General features: G+C 38.6%; 1 protein-coding gene and 1 long non-coding RNA gene across 8 annotated transcripts in view; one reads left to right on the top strand and one right to left on the bottom strand.

Moving 5' to 3' along the window:
- KCNH7 (potassium voltage-gated channel subfamily H member 7) overlaps positions 1 to 12,554 on the top strand; it is a 363,576-nt gene that overhangs the window by 62,821 nt on the left and 288,201 nt on the right. For all 6 annotated transcript variants that reach the window (XM_088146656.1, XM_088146653.1, XM_088146654.1 and 3 more), the window contains one exon: positions 1,495 to 1,725. In XM_088146656.1, the coding sequence (XP_088002782.1) occupies positions 1,495 to 1,725 (231 nt within the window). The remainder of the gene's footprint in view (positions 1 to 1,494; positions 1,726 to 12,554) is intronic.
- Positions 1,753 to 12,554, bottom strand: part of LOC112541911 (uncharacterized) — a 36,143-nt gene continuing 25,341 nt past the window's right edge. The window contains exons 3-6 of one of the 2 annotated variants that reach the window (XR_015797252.1): positions 10,778 to 10,897; positions 9,600 to 9,684; positions 9,387 to 9,463; positions 1,753 to 3,595 (exon numbers count right to left, since the gene is read on the bottom strand). This is a non-coding gene — a long non-coding RNA (uncharacterized LOC112541911). The remainder of the gene's footprint in view (positions 3,596 to 9,386; positions 9,464 to 9,599; positions 9,685 to 10,777; positions 10,898 to 12,554) is intronic. The other variant, XR_015797251.1, reaches the window with a different exon arrangement.

The raw sequence follows: 12,554 nt of genomic DNA, 5'->3' as shown, positions 1-12,554 counted from the left end.
GGTTGTAAATTAATAATTGAGGCTATAATTTACTCCCCCCCCCTCCTCCAGTCCTCTGAAATCACAGGGTTCTGCAATTCTGTTGGATTACTTCTGCACATGAAACTGAAAATAGGTCCAGTCAAAGAATCTTGCATATAGTCAGGATTAGATGTGTTGTATAATTAAATGATTTAACTTAGATTTTGTGAAAACAAGAATCCCACAATCGTGTTTAGAGCATCATTTTACATGGGAGTCTAGAACATTAAAATCAACCTGCTCTTTCAGAAGAGGGCTGGAGCGCCTCAGGTAGCCCCCTCCTCCCAAATTGTTTTCCTTCTTACTGTACCTTGCCCTAGATTAACCTCTGTTCTCAGGTTTATCTCTGTTTAGCACCTCATGTAGGCCAAATACAAAAAGGGTTTGGAAATACTCATGTCTCCACTCACAGTGTGCCAAGCAGGTTTCATATCCAGAACACCTACGTTGCATGCAAAAGTCTCTATTCCATCTATGGCATCTCTTGTTAAAATGACCAGGTAGTAGGTGATAGGAAATATCTATGCTAAAGATCTTAGAAGATGGACGTACAACATTTTTTGCCAAGGGCTAGATATGTGCCAGGAGCTGGATTCCAAAAATTAGGTAGGGGTGCAAAAAAGAAGCAAGGCTTCAAAGGACAACACTGCATTTTTATTTCATTTCACCACGGTTAAATAAAAGCAGTATGGTTTTGCTGTACTATAACATGTATATCCTTATATATAGTATATATATATATATATATTAGTATATATAATCCTTACGTATTAAGGATTATAATGCTGCAGTGTCCTTTGGAGGGGCTCAAGTTATATATGCCCTGGAGAGATCTTGGGCTAAATGGCCAATAGTCCTACCAATATAAGTCATATTTTTATGAGTAGACTCCTGTTTTTGAAAAGCTTTTGTAAACAGGATATCTGTTTTTACATTCTAGTAGGTCTTGTGCAAATAGTAACACTAATGTCTACAGTGATGGTTGAGAAAGCTAGTTTTTATCTATTAGATATGTTTGCAGAATTATTTGCAAACCCAGTGATATTATCTTAACTTCCCCCCCCCTTTTTTTTTTAGTCAAAAAGCCTAATACAAAGCTTTCATTAGAGCTCAGGCCCTCAGAAATGAGACCTCTTTCATGAGTTTGGATAAGCAGTCCCAGCACAAAGAAAAAGCCTTTTCAACAGAACAAGAGTAAGCCAGTATTAAGCTTTTCACCTAGACTAAGTTTTACAAAGCAGCTTCCCAGAATGGATTTCCCTCTCCCACAAAGTCAGCTGATGTTGAGTTTTAATTCTTCTACATCCCGCTGAATCATTTTTAAAGAGCTTTGGTATACCAGAGTGGGATTAAACCTCTACTGAAGCTCACCATATGTAGAAGTTAGATGCAGAAACATCTCTTCTCTAGTCTGACCGGAGACTTTTGAAATATTATAAGATGCTTGAAAAATGCATTGCTGTTTCATTGCAGATAAAAAATTCATCATCGCTAATGCCAGGGTGCAGAATTGTGCTATCATCTACTGCAATGATGGCTTCTGTGAGATGACAGGGTTCTCCCGACCAGATGTCATGCAAAAACCCTGCACCTGTGACTTTCTTCATGGACCAGAAACCAAAAGGCACCACGTTGCCCAAATTGCCCAGGCATTGCTTGGATCGGAGGAGAGGAAAGTGGATGTCACCTATTATCATAAAGATGGTAAAGTGATTTCATTTTTGCATTTGTGTCAAAACAAGTTTTGAAAGCCAGCTTCTGATGACGGTTGAGATGCTCATTGGCTGTCAAGTGCATAAGAAGTATATGGTACTTCTTTCCTGGATCTCTTGAACACGCCTTTTATTGATGTACTAAAAGAATGCTAGCCTGCTCATCCTAGGAAATTGGGATAGGACACAAGGGGCTGTTATCCTAGCTGCATATTAGAGGAACGGCCACTTCCACACCAGCAATCCAGTTTACTTTCATTTAAAAACAGCTCTGGATTGGTGTATAAACAGGTTTCTATTTGCATAGTGCTGAAGTGATGTGAATTGCTTTCTTCACATGGGATGTTCCAAAGAGACCACATTTGTGGCTTGTTTTCAGTTTAGTAAACGACAGGAGGAAAGAAGGGAAGGACTCCAGTTCTGGGAACACTGAGTTGTATGTCTGTGATTGTGATTGTTTTTCAAGTTTAAAAATCAAGTACTGTCAGAACATATGCTGAATATGCACATTTTACTATTTCCAGTGAATGATGATTCATGTCTAGTTCCCCTTATATTTTTATTACTTCACATTGAATTCATTCATAGAATTTGTCAATATTCTGTCTATTTTCTACTTTCTCTCTCACAGTTAAAACTGTAAGGGAATTCTTCCAAATCAGTGCTGAAATATGGCAATATATGTAGTTAAAAATAATATGTTTTTGGATACATGCATGTGTAGTTGTATCATGTGTAAGGAAAGCTTACTTCACATTTCCTCATTATAAATTTACCAGTGAATGCTCTTGAAAATTTGGGCTATTTGGTGCTTTGGATTTTATTCCAAAAGAGTGCTCTGGAGCAGGTGGCAGACTACTCTCTCCTACTGTTCTCAGAAAAAGATGTAATGGCTTTGAAAAGTTTGAGATAGGTGTTATGTTCATGCCCCTGTATGGTCCAAGGCATCTTTTTGGACCAAAGCATTGCACTCGATTATTGGTAATCTGAGCAGAGTTAAGAATGTGCCCAATAGCTGAATCAGAATTTAAGTACTGGGTTGATATTAAACATCCAACCACATTACATATGAAATGTGACTGCCATTCTAAAGACAACTTTTATCCCTTGCATACATATGTAAATCTCAGTTGAATTAAGGACTGACAGATATTTTCACTGTGGACTGTGTTTTGTCTATATTAATTGCTGCTTCACATCATAGAATAAAAAAAACTGCATGGCCATATGTTTAATATAAATGGTGCATTTCATTTGATTGAATAAGATGCTTGCTGCTATACAGTATAGTCATATTTAAACAATCATCTGAATATATTGTTTCAAACACTGAGTAATAACTCAGGGAGATTTTTTTAAAAATCTACCTGTTTCAAACAGGTAAATCAGATATTTTTAAAGCTTGAACTGATTAAGATTTGCACAACGAATCATTGTTTTGGTAGGAATCACGTAATATGTATTTGGTTATAAACTTCAGATGCACATTCATTTGTCAAAATGCATCCAGATAAGCGAATGACAATACTAATTATTTCTGAAGGCTTCGTTTATTTCATTTTCTAATCGTTCAGCTAGAGTAATACAAAATTATGTTGTTCTCTATTTTTGTTTGCACTGTATATCTGTTTGAAGGACAAATGCAAAGCGATGTGATATATTCAAATCTTGAGCTTTAATTAAGCTTTGGAGACCCACCAGCGTGCTGTTTGCATTCATTTGAGAATTGTGACAGTAGAAAGGGACCATAAAGGGACAATTGCACTTTAAAGAAGCTGTGACTCCTGTGGCTCTTCAATGCTTGTGGTGACATTGGTGGACTAGCATTGGTGAAGGATTCCTTTTGCTGATAAACATAGTTCCTGAAAACAAAACAATTTTTTTAAAAGCTTGAATAAGCATATGATATATTTCCTTGAAAAAATTCTCCAAGTCAGGAGAAAGTATGTCTCTTGATGCAAATGTGGTTGTGAATATCTGTGGATATTTATGTTCTCAATTTATTTTGTCGAGCTTCTGCAGTGCCCTTCTTTTAGGATCCTTATGGTGGCCTAGTAGTTATTTTCTCAATATTATTATTATTATTAAATTATTATTAAATCAATTTATATAGCCGCCCATCTCACCATAGCGACTCTGGGTGGCGTACAACAAAGCTAAAAACAGTAAAATAACCTTCCTGCTACAGCTTCCGCAGATGGGAGAGGTCAAAATGAGCTAGACAGTGGGAGCAGCATCGTAATGCAAGCCTCACCTCTTTTGTATATGCATCAGTCTTACACGTGTGTACAAAAGGGGTAGGCCCAGCATTGTGTTGCTGCAACTACCATCTTGGTGGCTTTGATTCCTGATAGAACATACATTAAGATGTTGGCACCATCTAAGTGATAGAGAATCGCCACAATTGTATGTGTTCCATTGTATTCAGAAATAGGTCATCTGTTCAATGGGATCTAATTTCTAGGACTTTAGCTTTAGATTAGTATAATATTAATTCTTTCACTAACAGACAATGTAGGCATCTCACAAAGATTCCTAGTGCTGTCATCATATTGCAGTTCTCAGGATCTGAAGAAACTCCAGCTCTTAAACTTACATAAAAGACCTGACAGCTGCTAGATTGTGGTGAAGATATGCAGAAAACCCTAACGTTTTGCTGCCTTCTAGTGGCCATCTGGCTTTTTGCAGCCTAGTAACTGGTAAAACCAAATAAGTCTGTAGCACAGATACTATTTTTATGATTGGCACAAGATTATTTAGAAAGCTTTATGACTGAATAAGGAAGGCAAACCAATTAATTATTGGCTCTTGTTATTGTGCCATGTGCATTTGTCTTTTTGGTGCTTCTGAAGAATCCTAGCTTTTTGTATACTGTGTATACTGTGGCTACACCTAAATAAAGCTTAGATAGCTTCAACCTAGCTTAGACTTTTGTGGGTCCATGTGTTGTGTAAATCCAGCCTGTTGTTTAACTTCAGCCACTAACCATGGAAATGACAAAACCCACAGATTGCCAGTTAATCAGAAGTTTATAAAAACTGAAGGTGACAAACCTGTTGCATTAATGGTGAGTTGAGTAGAGTATGCTGGATAAGGAAGTTCTATTCCTCAGATGCAAACTACCCATGGAATAAGGACATGGGGAACTCAAAGCAGGTATGAGCATCTGATATGGAAGTAGTTAATAAAGAAATACTGATGTGGAAATTTAAAAAGGGCTTGGGCTTTACAGGATCTGTTTATTGACCTTTAAAGTGTATTAGAAATTGTATGCAGAACCTTCAAAGGTTGTAATCACACTTTTGTGATTACATATGTACATGCACATACCATTCCTTGCAATTGATTATGAGTTCATTGGATTGAAGCAAATGCATTTCAGTTTATTTGTCCCTGAAAAAGAGATATGATGTAATATTTTATTTCTCTGTTCTTAGGATAGTGACTGATACATAACAGCAATAAGCACATCTGCTTATGTCTAGTGAGAAACAAGTTCCTTTGCTTTGAATGGAACAGGTGTAGCAGAAATGGAGGACTGCAGCTTCCTGAATTCCTTGCCATTGTCCATATTGGTTAGGGAAGTTGGAAGCTGGAGTTTAACCATATCTGGAGATCTACCTGTTGTTTAGCCACGAGGGATACAACTGCAGGTTACATTTCCATTGTCACAGCAATTAATCTTGGTCTCCTCAGATGGCAGCCTTGAAATGTCCCTGGATTCATCACTTTCCCAGGAAGTTCAGCACAGTAACGCTTCCATGATCTTGAAAAATTACTCTCTGGAATTATACATGTACTGCAATTGTTACTGTTACTTCCACTGTAAAGAGTTGTGCTTAAGCTGCATTCCTTTCCTAGCTCTGTTTATCTAATAGAGTCGTTTGGCTAGGGTTTGAATCTTATGCCACACACAAGCTGTTACTCAGTGGCTTATTGTAAAATAGTCAGAAAGAAGCAGAAAATTCCTGGAGATACATTGCAATGGGACTACTCCTGCCTAAAAGCAAAGAACCTATGTTCTTCTTGACTTGGAGACTATCCTATTCAAAGTAGAGAGGGAGGGTTAAAGTATAGAAGTATATGTGAACCTTATGTCCAGTTGCATCAAAATAAAATGTTCTCCAAAGTTGCTAAATCAGCAAGTACCGGTATTTAAATTCTGAGTAACAGAACACACGGTGTTCCTTCACATAAACTTCATGACATCCTTTACACAGTCTTTTTATTTTTGAAGACTGATCTGATTAGGTATCTTTGGAGGTAAAATAGTGTTTACATAGCACATCAATATTTTTGTTTTAATAAAGTTATTTGCCATGGAAATATGTGACAGCACTTCCTCTGAGGACTTCATTTTGCCATTTAAGTCATTATTGCATAAATCATTCTTGACAGCTGTAAAATATTGCTTGAGGTGATAAAGCTGTAAAGCTTTGACATAAAAGCTATAATTGTAGAAGGATTGAGGATGGAATGGCATATTCAATTGAGGGATATTGCACTCGGTTGATCCTCTTTGTGTAACAGGTATACAGCAAGGCTATCAAACTAGGAAGCACCTAAGAACAACTATGTCCTGTGAAGTCATTATTGACAGGAGGGTGAACTTGTGTAATGTTGCCATGTCACTGGAGAAATGTGCAGAGACATGCAAGGGCAGGAGGTAGACACAGATAAAATAACAACTGGAAATCATGACTTCAGAGAGTTCTTTTTGTTATTCCAATAGTATTACTCCTGACTGATTGGTGAACATGCTGCAGTTAAACTGATAAATAAACAGATTTCCCAACCCACAGTTTTAAGGGCAGATAAATTAATTTATGCACTCAGCTAAACAATACATAGCTTTTGTTACTATCATTTTCCACAACCTGCAGTGAAACATTCATCTGATACAGCATTGCCATCACCCTGTGAGGTAAGTCATTAATATGTTTTTATCAATGGATATTGGACATGACAACTTAAGTCTTTGTGATGAAAAGATTAATTAAAGACTGAAGAAATTGCAGAATCTTACTGAATCAAACCATTGGTCCATCTTGCTTGATATTATCTGCTCTGACTAAAACTAGCTGTCCAGGGTTTCACTTAGACATTTCTTCTAGCTCTACCAGAAGATCCAAGAAATTGACCCTTGGAAAGTATGTGTCACCAAGCAGTGCTAGGCTAGATGAACAAACAGATGGGTAAATAATCATCTATAGGATATTATTCTATAGCGTCATTTGACTCCATGTCATAAACTCCAGTAGGGGTAGTCCAAGGCATTCTGTTGCCTGAAGTGGAAAAGCCTCCTGAAATCAAGGTGAAGCATTTGTAAATCCAACCAAGTCATGTTGGCACTTGAGGCGGAAAGTCATACTAATATTTTTCTTCCTTTCTCCAACCATAACAAGATGATTAAATAACCAACAACTTGTTGCTCTATATCTTTTTAAAATCAGTAAAAATCTGGATGGCCACTAGATGGCAACAAAGACTTTAAAAAATGTTTTTACTGTCTTCTAGTGGTAGTATAGGCCTTGTAGTCTGTCTGCTTCTTTTCCTGGATTTGGTATGCTGCTAGCTGCCAAAGTCTCTCAAACAATTTGCCAAGCCCAATCCTTTCATGGCACCCAAAATTTGCTGCTCAAGGAAGCTGGTTTTTAAGTTATTAAGTTATCTGCTGTTATTAAGTTGAAAAATGAGCTTCGGATGCCTACAGCTAACTGTATAGCCAGTATCTTTGCTATGCAATAGGACATGAGACTGGATTTTTCATAAATAATGTGATTTGAGTATTTCTCATCTAAAATGGAGACTGACAGGTTCATCAGTTTTCTATTGGTTCATGATCTGAAAGCAATCAGTGTTGCTGGGCACTGCACACACTTGGCTTTCTACAGAGAACATGGACATGTCCCAGGGACAAATTTAGCTCCTTTTTCTTGCAATATTCCTGCACTCCTGACATGTGTATTATAGGTTTGGGTATACTTTAGGTTCTGTTTTGGTTTTTTGGTGGAATTCTGAAATCCACCAGGCCATGGTATAGGTGTAACATGATCATTGGTGGGAAAAAACAAAAGCAAAGGTGAGTGCCACAGTTGTTATGAAACAGTCACACAAATGTTCTAAAGCAAAACTTCAGACCTGCAGAACATATGCCTCTGGCCTGCATATGATCCCTGAGTTCCCTTTTTGAAGCTCTTAGGGCCCCTCCTGTAATTACTGAAAACAGTGGTCTAATATCTTTCCATTTGGGGATGGGAAACATATGAAAAATGTAGTGCTACCCTTAACTGTAGGCCTATCATGATTAAAGAAAGGAAGAATTTCTCAAACCAATCCCTACCTACAAAGGCTGTGGGACCATCCACTGCATGGTTTTCAGTCCCCCAAATGTTAGTGAGGTCTTGGTCACCAAAAGGTTGTTCACCCCAGTCCTAAAATATTTTAAAAGATCTCCTGGAATGGAAACCAGAATTCTTCACAATGCCCTCAAAATGTTGTTCAACAATTATAATTACAAGACTTCCTCTCTCATGATAGAGCAACTAGAGGTGGAACAAAGTGTTTCCATTCCAGCCTGTCACATTTATTTTGTTTTTAGTATTTGGTGCAGGTTGTATCAGTCAAGCGCTCTACCCAAGTTAACAGTCTGTAACAAATCTCCATCTCAAAACCCACTGAAATAATGACTAAGTATGAGTCATCATGGTAAAAGTTACCAACTGCTATTGTGTGCTGTAATATCTCATTAAAATTATACTGAAATTCTCTCTCTCTTTCATATACACACACACACACACACACACACACACACATACTACTATCTCATTAACCACACCTTTTGTTAGTAGCTCAGTTAACCCTATTGCAGGGCTTCAGTGTGATGGTCCTTAGAATGTTAACTGAACACTCTGGTTCTTTCAAACAATGAATCTGTTGTTAACTTGAATATAGTCATACCATTATTCCTGGACTTGTACCTCTTTATGACTTCAGTTTTCATAAGAAGATACAATTGGAGGTTTCTTTGTTGGTACAACTCTATCAAAATGAATAGCAGATATCTCATAGCATATTTTTTCCTATACATTTCATATGGGAGGGAGAAGTCATTGACTTAGCATCTGTGTGAGGAAATCCATTTGGAACTATCCAGTCAATAATTCAAAAGACTCTAAATGAGTGTTCTGTGATTTGTCTCTTTTAAGCTGAAATGTGAAACAAGTATTTCCTCTATCTGGGCTGTAGTCCTCTAGATACTGTATTGCTAAACTATAGCTCCTAGAAGCTCCAGTCAGTATGGCCAATGTTGAAGGATATTGGGAGTTGCAGTTCAGCAGAATCTAGAAAGTTTCCACATCCCTGCTGTTCTAGCTTGTACTATGGTAATCACATAGCAAAGTGTAGCTTTTGTAAGTATACATCAATTAGAAGTGAAAATATTTCCTACCAGGGAAATAAGCAAATATTGGGAAAAGTTTTCTCAGCAAACATAGAACATTTTTCGATCATAGTACCTCAGGTCTTGGGGTTAAAACTATAATTCACTGAGCATAGAGACTGAACAGCCACCTAAAATGTATAATGGTGCATAAATCCCATGTCTGTGCAGAGCAGAGGTGAGCAGCCTACAGCCTGCATTCAGCCCCTTACCTTTCACATGCACTCTGCAGAACATACTACAGTGGGCAGAGATGATATTTCAGGCCATTCTGGGGTTGGAGGGGCTCCTTTAAAACAAAAACAAAAATACACCCATCAAAAACGGATTTTCCCCATTTGGGGTGGTTTAAAGAATAAGATAAGCAGGATACCCCCCCCTTCCAAAGTGGGTTTTTTTTGGTCCAAAATGTCTCCAAGTCTTACCCAATGGACTGTCCCAAAGAAATGCTTCAGAATTCTGGACACCAATGAGTTTGGCTTCTATCACCACCACTTTGTATCTGGAATTCTATAAGACATTTTATTCAAAGACATTGCCTAATTTCCTTGTTTAGAACAACTTCATGGCCACTGGGGGGAGTCAGTGTTAGAGTTACCATACCTGGCTGTAAATATCCAGACAACTGTTAGATGGCAGCACAAGGTTTTCTGCAGCTGGGATACAGTAGCCCCACTTGGTACATCAGATGTATATTGCCTTCTTGCCTTGACCCCTATCAAAAAAGCTGGCTGCTTTCTTTTTGTCTGACATACTGTGAGATAATATACAGTACCATGAATTACTATTACACTGAGAAACAGTCACCTTCACTAGGGGCAAAATAATATATCTGGTAAGAAATTTGCAATCCCAGAACATTTGACAGAGCCCAGCACTTTTCGTTTTTGCATGTTGATTTTTAATACCAAGAATAGATCTGAATCCTCTGTTTTTCTCTCCCCCCACCCCACCGCTTTATCACCCAGTTCACTGAAAAGCTTTTAAATGTCACAAAAGTAGGTCTTTTCTGCCCTTGTAAATATCTGCTTTGTTTTTCAACAGTGATTACTAATATCATCGCAAACTCTACACAGATAAGACACCACTAGTTTTCTTTCTGAGAAAATGCAAAATGTATGTGTAATATATAAAGAAAGGAATTGTAGATGGAATATGTTGTATCTATTTCTAATGCTGCCATCTGATTTTGAACTGCAGAATGGTTAGAACTAACAAGATTTCAATTAATTCAATCCTCTGTATTATGAGGTCATTATATTTGCAATGAAGCTGACTTTCTTCAGAGGTTAATTACCAGTGGAGTGATTTTACTTCTAGTATTTTCATCAGAGGATGGGAGAAGTTACTATAATATCTTCCCAACTTTACTGCAGGAGATAGTTGCTATTAAGATTCCACCTTGGTGATGGTATTATGTCCCCCAGCAAACGTCACACTTTCTTTCCTACATCTGTAACAAATGCTGAAATTTGACACCGAGGATCCTTACATCTTGTACTTAATGCATGAAGGTTTGAGGGCCAGACCTCGTGCTCTGGAGGTGATAAAATTGGTTACTGTAATGGGCCGCCTGCCAGCTCAGATTCTTGTTATTACTTACATTTGTTCCTCCATTCTTCATCTGAGCAGCTCACAATAGTTTACATTTAGTTCCCAAACAACAGCATGTCTGATGGTACTTGTTCCTTCTTTTCTTTTCCTCCATCTATGATGCAACATCCTATGATGTACAAAGGTAATGGTTAAAAAGTCAGACCATAGAACAGCTCTGTGGAAGCTGAAGAAAAGTTTTTGTACTACAGACAGCACCAGCACAGGCAATCTGCCTTGTCCATGGTATACATGGATAAAGACCGGACACTGAAAATGCCACAGCAACTCAGTGAACACATTCCAAGAGCTAGTAGGATGCTCAGTTTGGAGGACAGAAACAATCCCCAAATGGATGGTTTATTGCTTGAAAAGAAACCAGCCCAATTTCCTACCCATCACTAGTTTCTCCTGTTGGCTTTCTGTCTTAGTGCATACACAGCTGCCTTTTATCCGCACAACAACCTGGTGAGACATAGGTCGGTAGTGGCCCAGATCGCCCTCTGGGTGCATTTGTGTGATACCAAATGAAGTGGTATCTGATATCTGTTGATGCCAACAGATGCTCCTTTATGAAACAGTCTAACTGCAAACCATCTGGTGTTTTTTTTTTTAGGTTGCTTTGTTTATGAACCTAGTGCCCAATTCTCAGGGCATTGCTTGGAAGCTGGAGCTATCAAATGCGTTCATAAAGAAACTAAATTTCACTGCTGTTCCTACTGTGTGATTTCAGCCTCTAAGATTCCAGGCTGAGCTAGATTTGAACCCAGGCTTTCTTCCCTGCTACAACTCTCATTTTCTGCTCACCTGCAGCTTGGTACTCATTAGATATTTTGATCACTTGGGAAAAATACTGCACATTGCATTATGCCCTATGTGGGTCTCCAAGATTTTATTTCTTTTATTGATTAAACAAATTTATATAGCTACCCATCTCACGAGAAGTTACTCTGGGTGACATACAATAATCAAATAAAAAACAATACATATATAAAAGCAAGCATTTAAAAATATAAAAAAGTCAACACTAAAAGTAGAGGTTAATTAAGACTAAAATATATACAAACCCCATGATGACCCAGTCACATGCCTTGAAGGGCTTTAAAGATTAAAACCAGCACCTTGAACTGGACCCAGAAGCAAACTGCCAACAAATGCAGTTTGCGGAGCAGAGGTGTAACATGTGCTGTCCTAGGAGTGCACATAACTGCCCACGCCACTGCATTCTGCACCAGCGGAAGCTTCCAAATACTCTTCAAAGGTAGCCCCATGTAGAGCGCATGACAATAATCCAATCTGGAAGTGACTAGGACATGAGTGACTGTGAGCAGAGCTTCCCAGTCCAGGAATGGGCACAACTGGCATACAACCTGAAGCTGTGCAAAGGCTGTCTTAGCCATGACTGTCACCTGCTCTTTGAGCAAGAGTTGTGAGTCCAGGAGGACCCCCAGATTGCGCACTGGAACTGTCTGGGGCAGTGCCACCCCATGCAGCACCAAGATGGCATGGTTATAGAACCAGTAGCCCCCAAGAGCCACTCAGTCTTGCCAGGGTTGAGCTGAAGCCTGTTTTTCCCCATCCAGATCCTCACAACCTCCAGGCACCAAAATAAGACATTCACAGCATCACTTAATTTGCCAGGGGCAGAGATGTATAATTGGGTATAATCAGCATACTGATGATACCTCACCCCTCGGTGATGGATGAGCTCACCCAGTAGCCTCATGCTGATGTTAAAAAGGAGAGGAGAGAGCACCGAACCCTGCGGCACTCCACATAGTAGGGGC

This window comes from Python bivittatus, unplaced genomic scaffold, assembly GCF_059951505.1.
Source record: "Python bivittatus isolate LINGU-HERP-01145 unplaced genomic scaffold, Pbiv_v1 ctg000480_np1212, whole genome shotgun sequence".
NCBI lineage: Eukaryota > Metazoa > Chordata > Lepidosauria > Squamata > Pythonidae > Python > Python bivittatus.
Note: the sequence above shows the minus strand (reverse complement) of the source record. Positions and strands in the feature narration are given on the sequence as shown.